General features: G+C 47.2%; 3 protein-coding genes across 8 annotated transcripts in view; all 3 read left to right on the plus strand.

Annotated features, from left to right (window-relative positions):
* Positions 1 to 2,043, plus strand: part of srp19 (signal recognition particle 19) — a 4,021-nt gene extending 1,978 nt beyond the window's left edge. Inside the window, exons 3-5 of the mRNA XM_020595308.1 lie at positions 247 to 318; positions 417 to 525; positions 1,141 to 2,043. Coding sequence (XP_020450964.1) covers positions 247 to 318; positions 417 to 525; positions 1,141 to 1,271 — 312 coding nt within the window. The 3' untranslated portion in view covers positions 1,272 to 2,043. The remainder of the gene's footprint in view (positions 1 to 246; positions 319 to 416; positions 526 to 1,140) is intronic.
* A 92-nt stretch (positions 2,044 to 2,135) lies between these two features.
* On the plus strand, positions 2,136 to 6,846 carry rsph14 (radial spoke head 14 homolog). 2 transcript variants are annotated; one of them, XM_020595307.1, is made up of 7 exons: positions 2,136 to 2,426; positions 3,057 to 3,159; positions 4,367 to 4,485; positions 4,904 to 5,126; positions 5,544 to 5,680; positions 6,272 to 6,580; positions 6,761 to 6,846. In XM_020595307.1, exons 1-6 carry the CDS (start codon positions 2,252 to 2,254, stop codon positions 6,535 to 6,537), a joined length of 1,023 nt encoding a protein of 340 aa, XP_020450963.1. In that variant the 5' UTR covers positions 2,136 to 2,251; the 3' UTR covers positions 6,538 to 6,580; positions 6,761 to 6,846. The 2 variants fall into 2 exon arrangements, with proteins under 2 accessions (XP_020450963.1, XP_020450962.1); XM_020595306.1 differs by having other exon boundaries at positions 6,272 to 6,846.
* A 518-nt stretch (positions 6,847 to 7,364) lies between these two features.
* Positions 7,365 to 12,756, plus strand: part of LOC109957355 (dematin-like) — a 19,289-nt gene continuing 13,897 nt past the window's right edge. For 2 of the 5 annotated variants that reach the window (XM_020595178.1, XM_020595179.1), the window contains exon 1: positions 7,446 to 7,530. Coding sequence is in view for 1 of the 5 variants with exons in the window: in XM_020595175.1 (XP_020450831.1) it covers positions 7,393 to 7,530 (138 nt within the window). In the remaining 4 variants the exon portion in view is untranslated. Of the gene's footprint in view, positions 7,531 to 12,756 lie in introns of all 5 variants that reach the window. The other 3 variants (XM_020595176.1, XM_020595177.1, XM_020595175.1) reach the window with 2 other exon arrangements.

Here is a 12,756-nt window from a genome sequence, read left to right on the forward strand (position 1 = left end):
GACATGTAATGGAGTCAGAGTAAAAAAAAAAAAAAAAAAAAAAAAAATCAACATGATGTAGATGCAGAGTTCTCAGCCTTCTAGCAGCTCCATGAGGCTCCTCGGACACACTGCTGATTCGAGCTAAACACTAACATGCTGATGTTTAGCGGACGGTGTTTACCATCTTAGTTTAGCATGTTAGCATAGTTGACTGCTGGAGTGACGTGAAACCGGTAACGAGCAGCTGCTGTTGTGTGTCTGCAGGCCGTGGAGAATCCGTCCTGTGCTGAGATCAGAGACGTCCTGACGGCTGCTGGAGTGAATGTTTATGTGGAGGTAAGCATGAGAGCTGCGAGTGCTCGGTGAAGATGACAGCAGATATTGCACCTGCTTCATTAGGAGCTAAAAACCATCATCCTGTGTGTGTGTTACAGAACAAGATGCACCCGAGGGAGTGGAACAGGGACGTCCAGTTCAGAGGTCGAGTCAGAGTTCAGCTGAAGCAGGAGGACGGCAGCCTCTGTCAGGAGAAGTTCTCCTCCCGTGAGTCCACACACACACTCGGCCCATGTTGCTCCACCATTAACATGTCACAATGCTGTCGTGTTGTTCTGAGACAAAGCAACAAGAGAAACCACCAGTTTTAATAGACCGTGTTTGTGGTCACGACATGAGACGGTGGACGTTTGTCTTGCGGTTTCAGAGCCGTTGCTCTCCTACCTGATACTGTCTAGAACTAACGAGATTCTGTTTGCAGCTCCTCTAATACTGAGGATCTGCTGATACCGAGTCAGATAGTTTTACTTATCCAAGTCTCAATTAAACCTGCATTAACTGTGATTTAACACAAGTTTGGATAAATTTAGTCTAAATTGTCTAAAGTCTTTTCTCCCTGCTGCACTAAGCCCCGCCCACTCTGGAATCTTCGGGCCTTGTGTTTATTTCTTGCTCCCTGTGGCCACTGTTCAAATCTGCACCTCACTTTTCCCTTAATGGCCGAAAATTGGAGGGAGATGTCCATGTCCCGCTTGTCAATATTCAGATGTTTTAAAAAGAGAGTGTCCAAAGCACCAGGGAGAAGGATTTGTGCCATCAAGTTGCTCATACAGGGAGTTTCTATTGTGGCTGCTAAAGATGTTTTTATTTATTTACTCCCAGGTAAAGACGTGATGTTTTATGTAGCAGAGATGATCCCTAAACTGAAGACTCGGACCCAGAAGAGTGGGGGAGGAGACACCAGCTCTCAGCAGGGGGAGGGCGGGAAGAAGAGCAAGAAAAAGAAGAAATAGACCCACAGACGTTGGGTTGTATTTTTCTTTTAAGATTTAATTTAAAACTGGAGGTGACTGTGAAGTGAAGGTTTAGATCGGTGTTGGCAAGAATCGAACCCTGAACTCATCCAATGTTTTCTTTTTTACTGAAGCGTTTGTTGTTGAGGATTTAATGTTGCTTTGGAAACTCATTCAGCTGTGGGCTCCTGCCATCATGTTTCCCCTTTTTTTTTTTTTTTTTACCTGATGGTGAACATTTCTGCAACCTGAGAAAACTGCTCGGCATCAGCACAGTAACTGAGTCGTTGTGATGAAGCAGGACCATGTGGAGTGATGGAGAAAGATGTGTATCCATGTTTCTGTCTAATGCCCTGCCCCCCTGCTCCACATTTTGTTACCTCTACTGTGTGGCTTTGGAGAAAAAGATGAATAAATAGTTGATTTTCTCACCTGTTTGTTGGTACAATTTGATCAAACAAACACACGTCAGGAGCAGTGATGATATGTATATGTGTAAGTTTTGGAAATTTAATTTGTCTTCATTTGTGTGAATAGATGCACATAATGTGGCCATGGATGCAAGAGTAACACTGAGCTCTGGCCATCTGACCAAATGAGTAGCTAAGCAAGAAGGGATGTGGTCAGGGAGGAGACTGAGAACCCAGCCGCCCTTCTCACAGGGTGTTTTATATGTTGCATGTGTGTTGTGTAAAAATGGCTGTACCTTGAAATCCCATGTTGGGTGGGTTTGATATGACACAGAAATAAAACTAGACCTGAAAGATATGAACCATCTCTTAAAACTTATGAGGACCCTGATCGAATACCCAGAAATATCGACTTTCCTACAGTCAGAGAACGCAGCACCGCGTCCAGGGATGTTTACGTTGTGTTGCTAGGCAACAGCTGCGGAGAGTTTGTACTAGCTGACCAGCTAACCCGGTTTGCTCCTGACCAATCAAGTTTTAAAGTAATTGCTCTGAGGAGGTTCGTCCCCAATGGCCGGTGTTCTGATAGACCCGAGCCGGGCTCCGGTGCCCTTCGGCCGGTGGGCCGTACCGCAGCTGTTTGAGGAGCTCCGGCGGCCGGAGACCGACGGGAGGCGGCGAGCTCTGGCCTCACTCTGCGACCTGATGCACGACCCGGAGCGGATCTACCAGACCGTTAACGGAGGTACCCTCTGTTCGCATGTGGGTTATATACAGTCTGTTGTGGTGAAGGAAATAAAAGTACTAACACACTCACAGTAGAAATACTCTGTTATAAGCAAAAGCCCCGGATTGTAAAACGTAGTTATTTAGCAAAATGTACTTTAAGTGTTAAAAGTACCCAGTGGAGTAAAATGGGCCTGTGACCGTTGTGCTGTTATAACGTGGGCTTTGTCATTAGATTATTATTCATTCATTAAAGGAAGTGCAGGGTTTTATGCAGCTAATGTTTTATGTTCACAGTTTAATCTGATTATTGATCAAAAACGTTAAAGGAAAAGCAACAACCGAGAAACTGGAACCATGAAATGTTGACAGAATCACAAGAAAAATGACAAATGATAGTTGGTTAATCGACTAATAGTTTCAGCTTTGTTTCTATTTGAATAATTTAATCTATATAACAATTTTATTTGTCTTGTTTGCAAACTAAGAAGTGCTGTAGAGACTCTTTAGACGTACTTGTCCTCTACATCATCTAGTACTTATCAGAGACTTTACTGCACAGCCACCCTGTTTACTGCTGATACTTTAACTTCTACACAAAGCTGGGAGCACGTCTGCACTCTGTTGCTGACATACTGTCACTCTGCAGGTTTCCTGGAGCAGTGCAGGGATTTGTTGATGGACGAAGACCCGTCGGTCAGAACAGAAACCTGTGAGCTGCTAAACCTGCTGACCGGCCATGCCATCGGCAGGTACACAGACGCATTACGGAAGCCTACTGGTGATTTAACTGTGTGGATCAGTACACGTGAGAAACGGGGAGTTCATCTCATCACCTGTTCAGGTGTTAGACTAGATTTTTTTTTATTGCAGTGAACAAACTAATAAGCAAAACAGAAGAATAATAGAAAAAGGACTCTTGTGGGCTCCGACCAGCAGGTGGCGGTCTCACCCTGTAGTGACGTCCAGGTGAACTGAAGCTTGGTTTCCTCTGGCAGCTGCAGGAAGGTCCTGGCTGTCCACCTTTAGGCACAATCAGGGGGTCACAGTGATGTGAGGGCTTCTCAGCCAACAACAACAAAATCATTAAGAAAAAAAATCAGCATTTGACAGGCTGAGCCGTGTCGACTCGACCACATGTTCTGATGACAGTGGTTAACACTATACTCTCTAGAGACTCCGTGGTTCAGGCTCTGTGTTTGAACTCGCCCTCAGTTTTAAACGCTGTGGGGGTCAGTGTTCTGTGCTGAGTGATGTCAAACACTTCATAGTAACACAACTTTGTAGCTACACACAGACTCACTGAGCAGGCTGCTGTAGTTGTAGCCTGCAGGGAGAGAAGATCACAAAGCTCATAGTAATAATCAGCTGAGCCAAAGATCAATGTGTCTGATCCCTCTGTCGTTTCATTTGGATCCTGGCAGCCAGACGGTCAAATCACTGGTTTCAGTCTCTGATCAACAGAAAATGAATCTGGAGCCAGTTTGGTAATTGAATAATTATTTTAGTTCTTAAGAAAAATAGCAAAGCTGATGTGATTTCAGCTTCTTCTGTGATAATCTGATGCTTCCTTGTGCCTTATATAAAAGGAGAGTGAAAGGCTTTGGGTTGGTAAATGGTCTTATACTTGTATTGTATACTTTTCTACGCTTTACAGCACACTCAAAGCGCTTTTACACACTACTTGGCCATTCACACTCCCAAACACTTTTGCAGGTACTTTTCACCATGTCTGAGTGTTGGAGAATCTACAGATGAACTGACAATGAACATGATCATTAGTTGTTGCCGTACTCTGATCAATATGTTAAATTGCCTTCTGGGGTATTGAAAAGGTTTTAAAGAGTTAGTGGGACTTGGTTGTAACGAGGACATGAACCTGGACCTGGGGAAATGTTCTGGGGACATTTTGGAGGAAGGAGCTGCCACTGACCAGCTGCTTTGTGCCTCCTCCTGCAGACAGGCCCTGCTCTCCTCCTCGCTCCTGCCTCCTCTCTCTCAGCTGCTGGACGACGACTCGTCCTCCTGCAGGACTGGCGCCCACCACGTGCTGAACTGCCTCGCCCAGCTGCCTGCAGGTACACTCGCTCCCCATGGGCTGACTGATTTAAGAGCCCTGAGTGTTGTTCTAACTGTCATTGTTTTATCTGAGTTTGGGAGCCACGGCTCAGATTGGTAATGGCTAGCGGGAAAAACAGACTGCAGCAATAAATTGTGAGCTTCATTCAAGAATTACTAAGCGTCTTGATGATGGTGCTCGGGGCCACTGTCTCTGTGCGAGTTTGGGAGTCACTGTAAAGCTGAAAAGGTTTCATTGAATTCATTTGTTGCAACATAACAATGTCATGTTGATTATTACTGAAGCTAAATGATCCAGATGATGCTGCTAGGAGGTCGGTGTTGTGAATCATGTGAACTGTGATGGATTTATTTCTTTGCTTTCCCTTCCACACGAGTCGACCTGTGACTGTATCACCACTGCGTGTCGTCCTGCAGCTGCAGAGGCCCTCCTCAGTCTGGTTCCTAAACTGATGCTGAAGCTCGGAGAAGAGGAGGAGGAGGAGGCGCAGGTGCTGCTCCTCTCCACTGTCAGCTACTGCTCCAGGATGGACCCTCTGCCAGCCCTGAGCTACGATGGCGTCTCGCTGCTGGGCCACAAACTCTCCCACAGATCCCCGAACATCCGCAGAGAGGCAGCTGCAGCTATGATGGCCCTCAGGTTAAACACCAGGCTCTGTTTACTGACGAGTGACATGAGCAAGGTTACAAACTCTTACTGGTCGCTTCAACGATCCAGTTCTTGTACCATAACCATGCCCTGAGAACTATTCTCAGCACTTTCACTGGTTTACAGCTTCAGTTATTTTCCTGACATTAAAGTAACACTTCATTTCCTGCCTGTGTGGCCACTTCACCCTCAGCTCCTACATGTAAACTCAAACTTAAGTACCGAGACTAAAGCGGGGCCGATGAGTAAATCCATGCTTCAGCTTCAGTCAGTGCAGTTAACTTCAGCGCTTATCTCACTGCAGGTTTCTGCTGTTGTAGAAGTATATCTAAATTAAAACCTGCCTTCAGGAGCTGCTTCATTTTGTTTCAGTAGTTTGTTTGTTGACCCGACTGCTGCTGGTTTCAGCGTTCTTGACGACGGGAAGCGGCAGGTGTGCGAGGGGGCGCTACTTCCTGTCTTGGTCCATCTGCTGCAGGACGATAACCTTGAGGTTCAGACCAACGCTGCAGGAGTCCTCATGTACACTCTGATCCTCACCACAGGTACAAACACACACACCTGCATCTGTTTCGGACTCACAGCTGCATCTTCCAGATGAAAGTCTGATGACAGGAACACTGAGCTGAGGTTTTTGTGAAGAGACAGGCTCAGACGGCGAGCTGCCGCCATCCTCCCGGTTTATGTTCTCACCACCATTATGTTTACTGGTAAATACTACAGTACCCACGAGGCTGAGGTTGCTGCTGTTGCTATGGAGACGACGCCAGTCACCACGGTTACTGAAATCATTGCAAACTGATCCAGAGTCAGACTGAAGTGATTCAATGTGCTATATGTTTTGTCCGGTTCCTACCAAGTGTGACGTGCAGCTTCAACCACAAAATTTGGAGTTCTGTGATTGGATGTCTGTTAGTGACGTGCACCATGGGTGTTGTAGTCTTCCTGTGTCTTCAGCTTTCTGTACTGAGGGTTATTAGTCACCAGCTTGCCTATGAGATAAGACCCTGGACTCTTCCTGCAGGAGTCTTTGACGTTGCTAACAAACAGTTGTGTTGTGTCTGAATCTTAATTGCACCATGTGACCTCTCACATCGGTTTCCTATGGAACTCTGACTGAACTTCTCGTGCTGCAGGTAAGCAGCTGTGCCTGGAGCTAGGCATCATCCCTGTGCTGCTCCACCTGGTGAAGAGAGACGAGCAGGCAGAGGAGAAGGTGAGGAAGGCCCTCATCCTGTACTCCCTGCGGGCGCTGACCTCCCTGGCTGAAGCTCCCGATGGCCGCCACCTCCTGCTGGAGCAGCTACCCCTGCTGGTGAGGAGAAGCGAGGCTCCAGAAGAGGACCAGGACATCCGGCAGGCCGCTCAGACCGCCATCAGGGTCATCAACCGGGCCTCCTGAGACACCGTGACCTCTGAGCTCCAGAGCAGGCTGGTCTCAGCTGGTACGATCATAAATAAAATAACTGACTATAAATCCTATGTAATGTGATATGCACAGTGCAGTAAATGTGTACAGTGTGCAAAGATTCATGAATCGCGTTCTCTTCTTGGTTAAACTAGTATTTTTTAACCTGTCTTGCTTGTACTTGGTGCTACAAACTGTGTGATCTTCACCCTGTCAGGTGCAGTATAGACCTGGTGAAACAAGGAACTGATGAAGTGGATAATGGATAAAAAGAAAATGAATATATTAAACAGAATAACTGGCTGCACCTTCACTGTTGCTTTTCTCTAGTCTTCTAAACATCTAATATCTCTGGGGTTTGAACTGTTGGATTCTGGGAAACGCAGGTGATCAGTTTTCTCTATTTTCTGTCAAATATGAAACCCAACAGTAAATTAGCTATTCAGAGAGGTAACCAGCAGAGGAACCGATAAACCTGGTCCGGACTCGAACATCTGCTCCTCCGCTTTCCCACCGGCCACCTGGTTTCATCACCGTGTAGGTGGGACCTCACTCCTCCTATGTTCACAAAACAAATGGATTAATCCAGAAAACAATAACGGGGTGACTCATTAGAAATCTCATTACTGCAGTCCTACATCACAGAATGTGCACAACGTCGCGCACACATCGATGTGTACTCTACATTAGAGGTCAGAGTACTATTCCAGTACTTTATCCTTTGGAGTGCAGTATTTTTACACAGCAGTACTTCGTTGCTCCAGCACAAGTTTGTATAAATGACGTATTAAGTACATTTCCGACGCTCACCTTCGGCGCTGTGGTGCGTAGCCCCACCCCCCGCTGCAGATGGACCGGTCCAGAGACGGGGACTCGGCTGCCGTCACGCACGCACACGCACTCCGAGTATATTTGGGAGAGAGCGCTGAGGAGCAGCTGATAACGGAGCCGTCGTTTGTGACGAACCCCGCTAAAATCGACACGCAGGTAAGATCCACCTGGCCAGCTGCGGGGTCACGTGACCGTAATTATTCCGTATAATAATCCTGTGATATGGACAAGTGGCCAAACACCAAGTCCTCGTGTGGAATATTACATTAATGTCAGCCTGTTTTCACACGGTGCGTTAGAAAATGAAACATTCACTCGAGTTGTTGTCGGAATCTTCTAGAGACGCGTTCGTCGGTGCGGTGACGTCCCGCTGGACCGCGGGGTCAACTTCTGTTTCCACCGTGCGCACACTGTGCGGATGTTCCGACAGTGTATGTAGGCACTGCAGGGACACATGCGCCTGTTTTAGCGGGACTTTTGCCCGGGTCTCTCCCCGGCTGTGACCGACGTTACCCGCTGGAGCCGGCGCTCCGACACGCCGGGCCGCGGTGCGCAGCAGCGGGCAGAGGCGCTGCAGCGGGCAGAGCCGCTCCGACGCCCTGCTCCTTTATGCAGGTGTCTCACGCTTTCCGTTTTTCCTTAAAATATATAGAAACCAGCTCAGTTCATCAGGTTCTAGAGATTTAATGAGGTTCATTTACTGTGTGAAATTATGTAAGAGGCTGCGGAGGAGGGAGGGAGGGCGGATTAAGGTGGAGGATGGTTTTATGTAACAGCCCCCACTTCATCCAGCATCACATCTGCCGGGCTCACCTCCAGCCAGTGTCTCTGTCTGTCTCTGTCACTGTGCGCTGACGTGGTGCCAGCTCGGGCTGATTCACTATCACTTCCAACCTTCTCTACCTTGGTTCTGCTGAGGATTTCAGGCAGAATCACGACTTGCTGCTGTTGGTGTTTGTGATGTGGATGTCACGGTGCTTGAAGGTGCTGTTTGTGTCTGTGCTTTTGGTTTGGACAGTAGGTGTCTTTGTTTGAAAGGTCGTCAGTGGTGTTAAAGTTGAAACCACAGTTTGTGGTTTTCTTTTATGGCCAGAAAACGTGTCAAAGGGGTTTTGGTTTAAGTCCCTTTGCCAAAGTAATGGTTTTTAAAAGACCAAAATGTTTTGTAAAGAAATGGGAAAGCTATTAAAGAAACACTAACAATGACCAGACTTTAACTTAAATGTCATATAACTGGTAGAACTGGTGTAAACAAACGACCAGTCACACACATGTCAGTGCTCAAACGTGTGTGAGTGTGCGTCGATTCCGTTCTTGCCTAAGAACGAGTCCCAGATAACCAAACACCCGTGGATGCCAGAATCTTCATGAAAACATCTTAAGTGGGTTGGCGGATGTAGCCCGTTGCTTTAGGTGGATAGGCATTATGGGGCAGTGCCCCGTCTTGGTGGAGGTTTGCACTCTCTGTCCAGTTGTTGTGAACAGATGTGTGTGCTAAAGCAGAAGTATACATGCAGTCTGATATCTGAGGGACTGTGCAGGTCTGAGAGGAAGAAGCTGAGGTCGAAAATGCTTCTTCTCATGTGAAGAGCAGAGACGGGATCGGTCCTCTGGACGTGGGAGAAGAGTGTCGCCATGGAAACATGAACAACAGCATCTCCGCTCATAGGTTTGATGTGAACTGTTTGCTGTAAAGTGTCATTTTTGTAGAATCTGCTCCTGAATCTTTGGCTGAGGTGACAGGTCAGAGGTCACGGTGCTCTGAGAGCTCAGAAGAAGTGGGACTGTGACACACAAACGCTCTGAGAGCCCAGAAGAAGTGGGACTGTGACACACAAACTGTGTGTGATGATGTGAACTGTAGCTGTCAGACCGGCTCCGTGTGTCTGTCCCATTGAACCCAGCAGGGCTGTGAATAATAGTCTGAGCCCAGTGGGAGCTGTGCATGTCTGTGTGTGTGTTGCTGCTCACACTGATGGTTTCCTCCAAACACAACATTTCAGCCTCAGCACATGATCACATGACAGACTGAGCTCGGTGTCGTCCCAGCCGTTATTCCTAAAGGAAACCCAAAGTCTGGTCAGTAATCGCGCTGCTCCAGCCCACGTCTCTTGTTTTACTACGACGTCCACGTTCGACTGTCTCCTACAGGTTTACACACACCTCACATGCTACTGAAGGACATGGAGCTGTGGTTTATCGTGTTTCTGTGAACTTAATGAAGAACTGTTCATTTACATCTTTGGCCGTGAATGTGCCAGTAAAGTGAAACATTCGTGTGCGGGTCCCACCACAGTCCCAGCTCTCCCAGTCCAGTTCAGCTCGCGCACGGTTCACGTCAGACTGAACCGCCATCTGCTTCTGAGGTGAGGTTGTCTACCAGCATCAGAACACGTGACTGACTTGTTCGCTGTGTGTGTTGTTATTACAACCTTTATCAGTTCAGGATGCGATCAGTGCTCTGGGCTGTGGCAGTGCTGGTAAGGAAACAGACATGGAGGTTTTCAGCTCAGAGACTCGTGGGATACATTGCTCTCGATGCTGCTGGTCCATCACTGGTTTGGCTGAACTGTTTCAGGGTCCAGTGATGGACCACGTTCAGAGCACACAGGCTTCTCAGCTTGGGGTTGATTCTCATCCCTCCCTCTGCGTGGGCACTCTCCTCTATTCCTGGACACATGAGTCATGTTCAGTCGTGTTATACAATAGAACCTTTGCTCCACTGAAAAACAGGAATAGAAGCAGGACCAGAGCTGAGCTTCTGAGGCTGATACTCTGCTACCTCTGCTGTGTTTCGTTCCTGTTTAGAGGCTTGAATCCCTCAGCATCGAGGGACCTGAGCTCTGTCTGACCCTTTGTGACAGGTCAGTGGTCCTGGTCTTGACCTTCCTTCAGCCCGGCCATGAGGCCGTGCTCATGACAGAGAATCTGCTAATGCAGCGTCTCAGTAGATAAGGAGCGATGTGTTTGATACTGAATGAAGCTGTTGGAAGTGTGTGGAAGCAGCAGTATAACACCCCACATCTGGCAGACAGTCGTCCTGTTTCCTGCTTTGCCTCGGGGAGTCAGTCCCACCCGAACGTGACACTGAATGTCCTGTGACAGTTTGTGTTTATGTGGTCAGGACTGAACAAACAGCTGCAACATGCTGGTGGAGGAACCAGAGCAGAGACCAGTGACAGACTCACCAGCTGCCTCCTTTTAAGATAGTTAACTAAAATACAAGTACAACAAAACTATGTACAAATACTCCATTACGAGCCAAAGTACAGAAGAATGAAGAGTGAAAGTAACTTCCTTCCTCTGGTTTTGTGAAGTATTTGTTAGTTTTAAGTGTTTTGATAACTGAACACTTATTTCACTCAAATATTTCACCACAAATGTAAAATATTCGCTGCTTCACTGTGACAACTTTTAGTTTTTCTGTCAGACATGATGGTAAACGTGATCATCTGGTGGTCGGATACAACAAGATACTGAAGACTCTGGGGAACTACCACAGGTGTTTCTTTGTTTACTCTCATTTTATTGACAAAATGATGAATAATCTGCAGATTAGTCACTAATGAAAGTAACTGTTGGCTGTGGTCCTAATCTGAACTGGCAGCTAAAGTTGTGTGATACGTCTAGTGCAGTAAAAAGTACTTTGTTTCCCTCTGAGCTGTATGGAGTAGAAGTAGTAGAAAATGGGAGTACTCAGGTGAAGTACCTGAAGGTTGTGCTTGAGTACAGTACCTGAGTGAATGTACTTGTGCCGCTGGTGTGCTGTAAAAAGCAGAATGTTCCTTTAATAACTGTGTAAGTCGAATCCAGGCTGCAGCAGCGTGAATGTATTTGTGCCACTGCTGTGCTGTAAAAAACAGAATGTTCCTTTAATAATTGTGTAAGTCGAATCCAGGCTGCAGCAGACGGAGCCTCCGCTCTTATCTCTGAGCACAGCGGGGTCTGTGGGGCCGAGATGAGGGGGCTGTTGATGCTGCAGGAATGAGGCCATGGGCACAGACAGCGGTGGGGGCGGGGGCGTTGAGGCCTCCGTCTACTCGACAACAGCTCTTTCACTGCAGGAATTTTAAGTTGTGTTGGTTGATATGACAGAAGAGCAAGTTCCTCAGTGTCTGACATCAGATGAGAGTCACACTGAGGCTCGTACGTCTAAAAACGCAGCTCTGGTTTGTGTTTTTAACCACAATGAACCATCAGACTCTATTGATCCCAGTGGGAAATCCACCAGCTACCCAGCAGGATGTAAAGTACTTCACAGTATAAGTATATAAGGTAGTTACCATCAGCTCCACCTTTACCAGCTGCAGCATTAAAGTGATGGACACAGTAATTAGTCACTATGATCCAGTATCAGAGACATTACTGGGACACAGGCCATTCTGCAGGACGAGTACTGGTACTGATGGTACTTCAGGTAGATTTGGATGCTGATGCCTTTGTACTTTTACTGATGTAATGTGTTGAATGCAAGATTTGTACTTATCACAGAGTATTTGTACTTTTACTTGAGTAAAGGATCTGAGCACCTGGATTCCAGCACTGGTTCCAGATGTGCCCCTCAAACACAACTGGACTGTGTGAATGATTATACTGTAACACTGGTAGGTAGGGAAAAGGGGGTGAGGAAAGGTAAGAAAAGAAGGAGCTAAGGAAATGACTGAGTAGGAAGGAGGGAAGTAGGGAAGGAAAGAAGGCAGTACCTTGCTCCTCCAGGTGAGCTGCTGTCAATCAACACTTCACAGTGAAGCCACTGTCGTCTGCACCAGCCAATGGCAGCAGCCATTAGCTTAACGATGTCAGACTGGGCGTGGTCATGTGTCTGTGAGGTGAGATAAGAGCTTGCCAACACACACACACACACACGCTGTAACTACGTCTTGTGATTTCGTGTTTCTGACTTGCAGCAACGCTGCTGACAGACTGACACTGACTGACACTGAACAGCCGACAGTGGCAGGCGGCCATCTTGGAACTGTCTGCTGGGGTGGAGGATGTGCTCCGAGCCGGGGACTGTCAGAGTTTTTCCTCTCCGCTGTTGCCAAGTGCTGCTTACATTGTTGTGAATTGGCGCTGTACAAATAAACCTAGCTGGACTAAAGTGGACCGAGCCCCTCTGTCACCGTGCTTCTACTTAAGCAGAGGATCAGTACCCTTCCCCACCAGTGGTACTTACCTGCTGCACTTTTACTTAAGTGTTCCTAGAATTCCCACTCATCTTGTCTGTCTTACAAAGCTACACCGTCTTTGTGTCTCTGCAGTGATTCAAAGTAACAGTGTGTGCACACTGCTGACTCGTGTTGTCGGTTTATTGTTGGGGGAACTGTTCCTGCAGCCTGAATGAAGTTGGGTGGGAATGTTTGTAGTTTTAGTTAAGGTTAA

The sequence above is a fragment of the Monopterus albus genome, unplaced genomic scaffold, assembly GCF_001952655.1.
Source record: "Monopterus albus unplaced genomic scaffold, M_albus_1.0 scaffold26.1, whole genome shotgun sequence".
NCBI lineage: Eukaryota > Metazoa > Chordata > Actinopteri > Synbranchiformes > Synbranchidae > Monopterus > Monopterus albus.

Coding starts and splice junctions, on each gene's coding strand:
- rsph14 (XM_020595306.1), top strand. CDS start 2,252: ATGGCCGGTGTTCTGATAGACCCGAGCCGGGCTCCGGTGCCCTTCGGC. Junction 2,427..3,056: donor CTACCAGACCGTTAACGGAG/GTACCCTCTGTT, acceptor GTCACTCTGCAG/GTTTCCTGGAGCAGTGCAGG. Junction 5,127..5,543: donor GCAGCTATGATGGCCCTCAG/GTTAAACACCAG, acceptor TGCTGGTTTCAG/CGTTCTTGACGACGGGAAGC.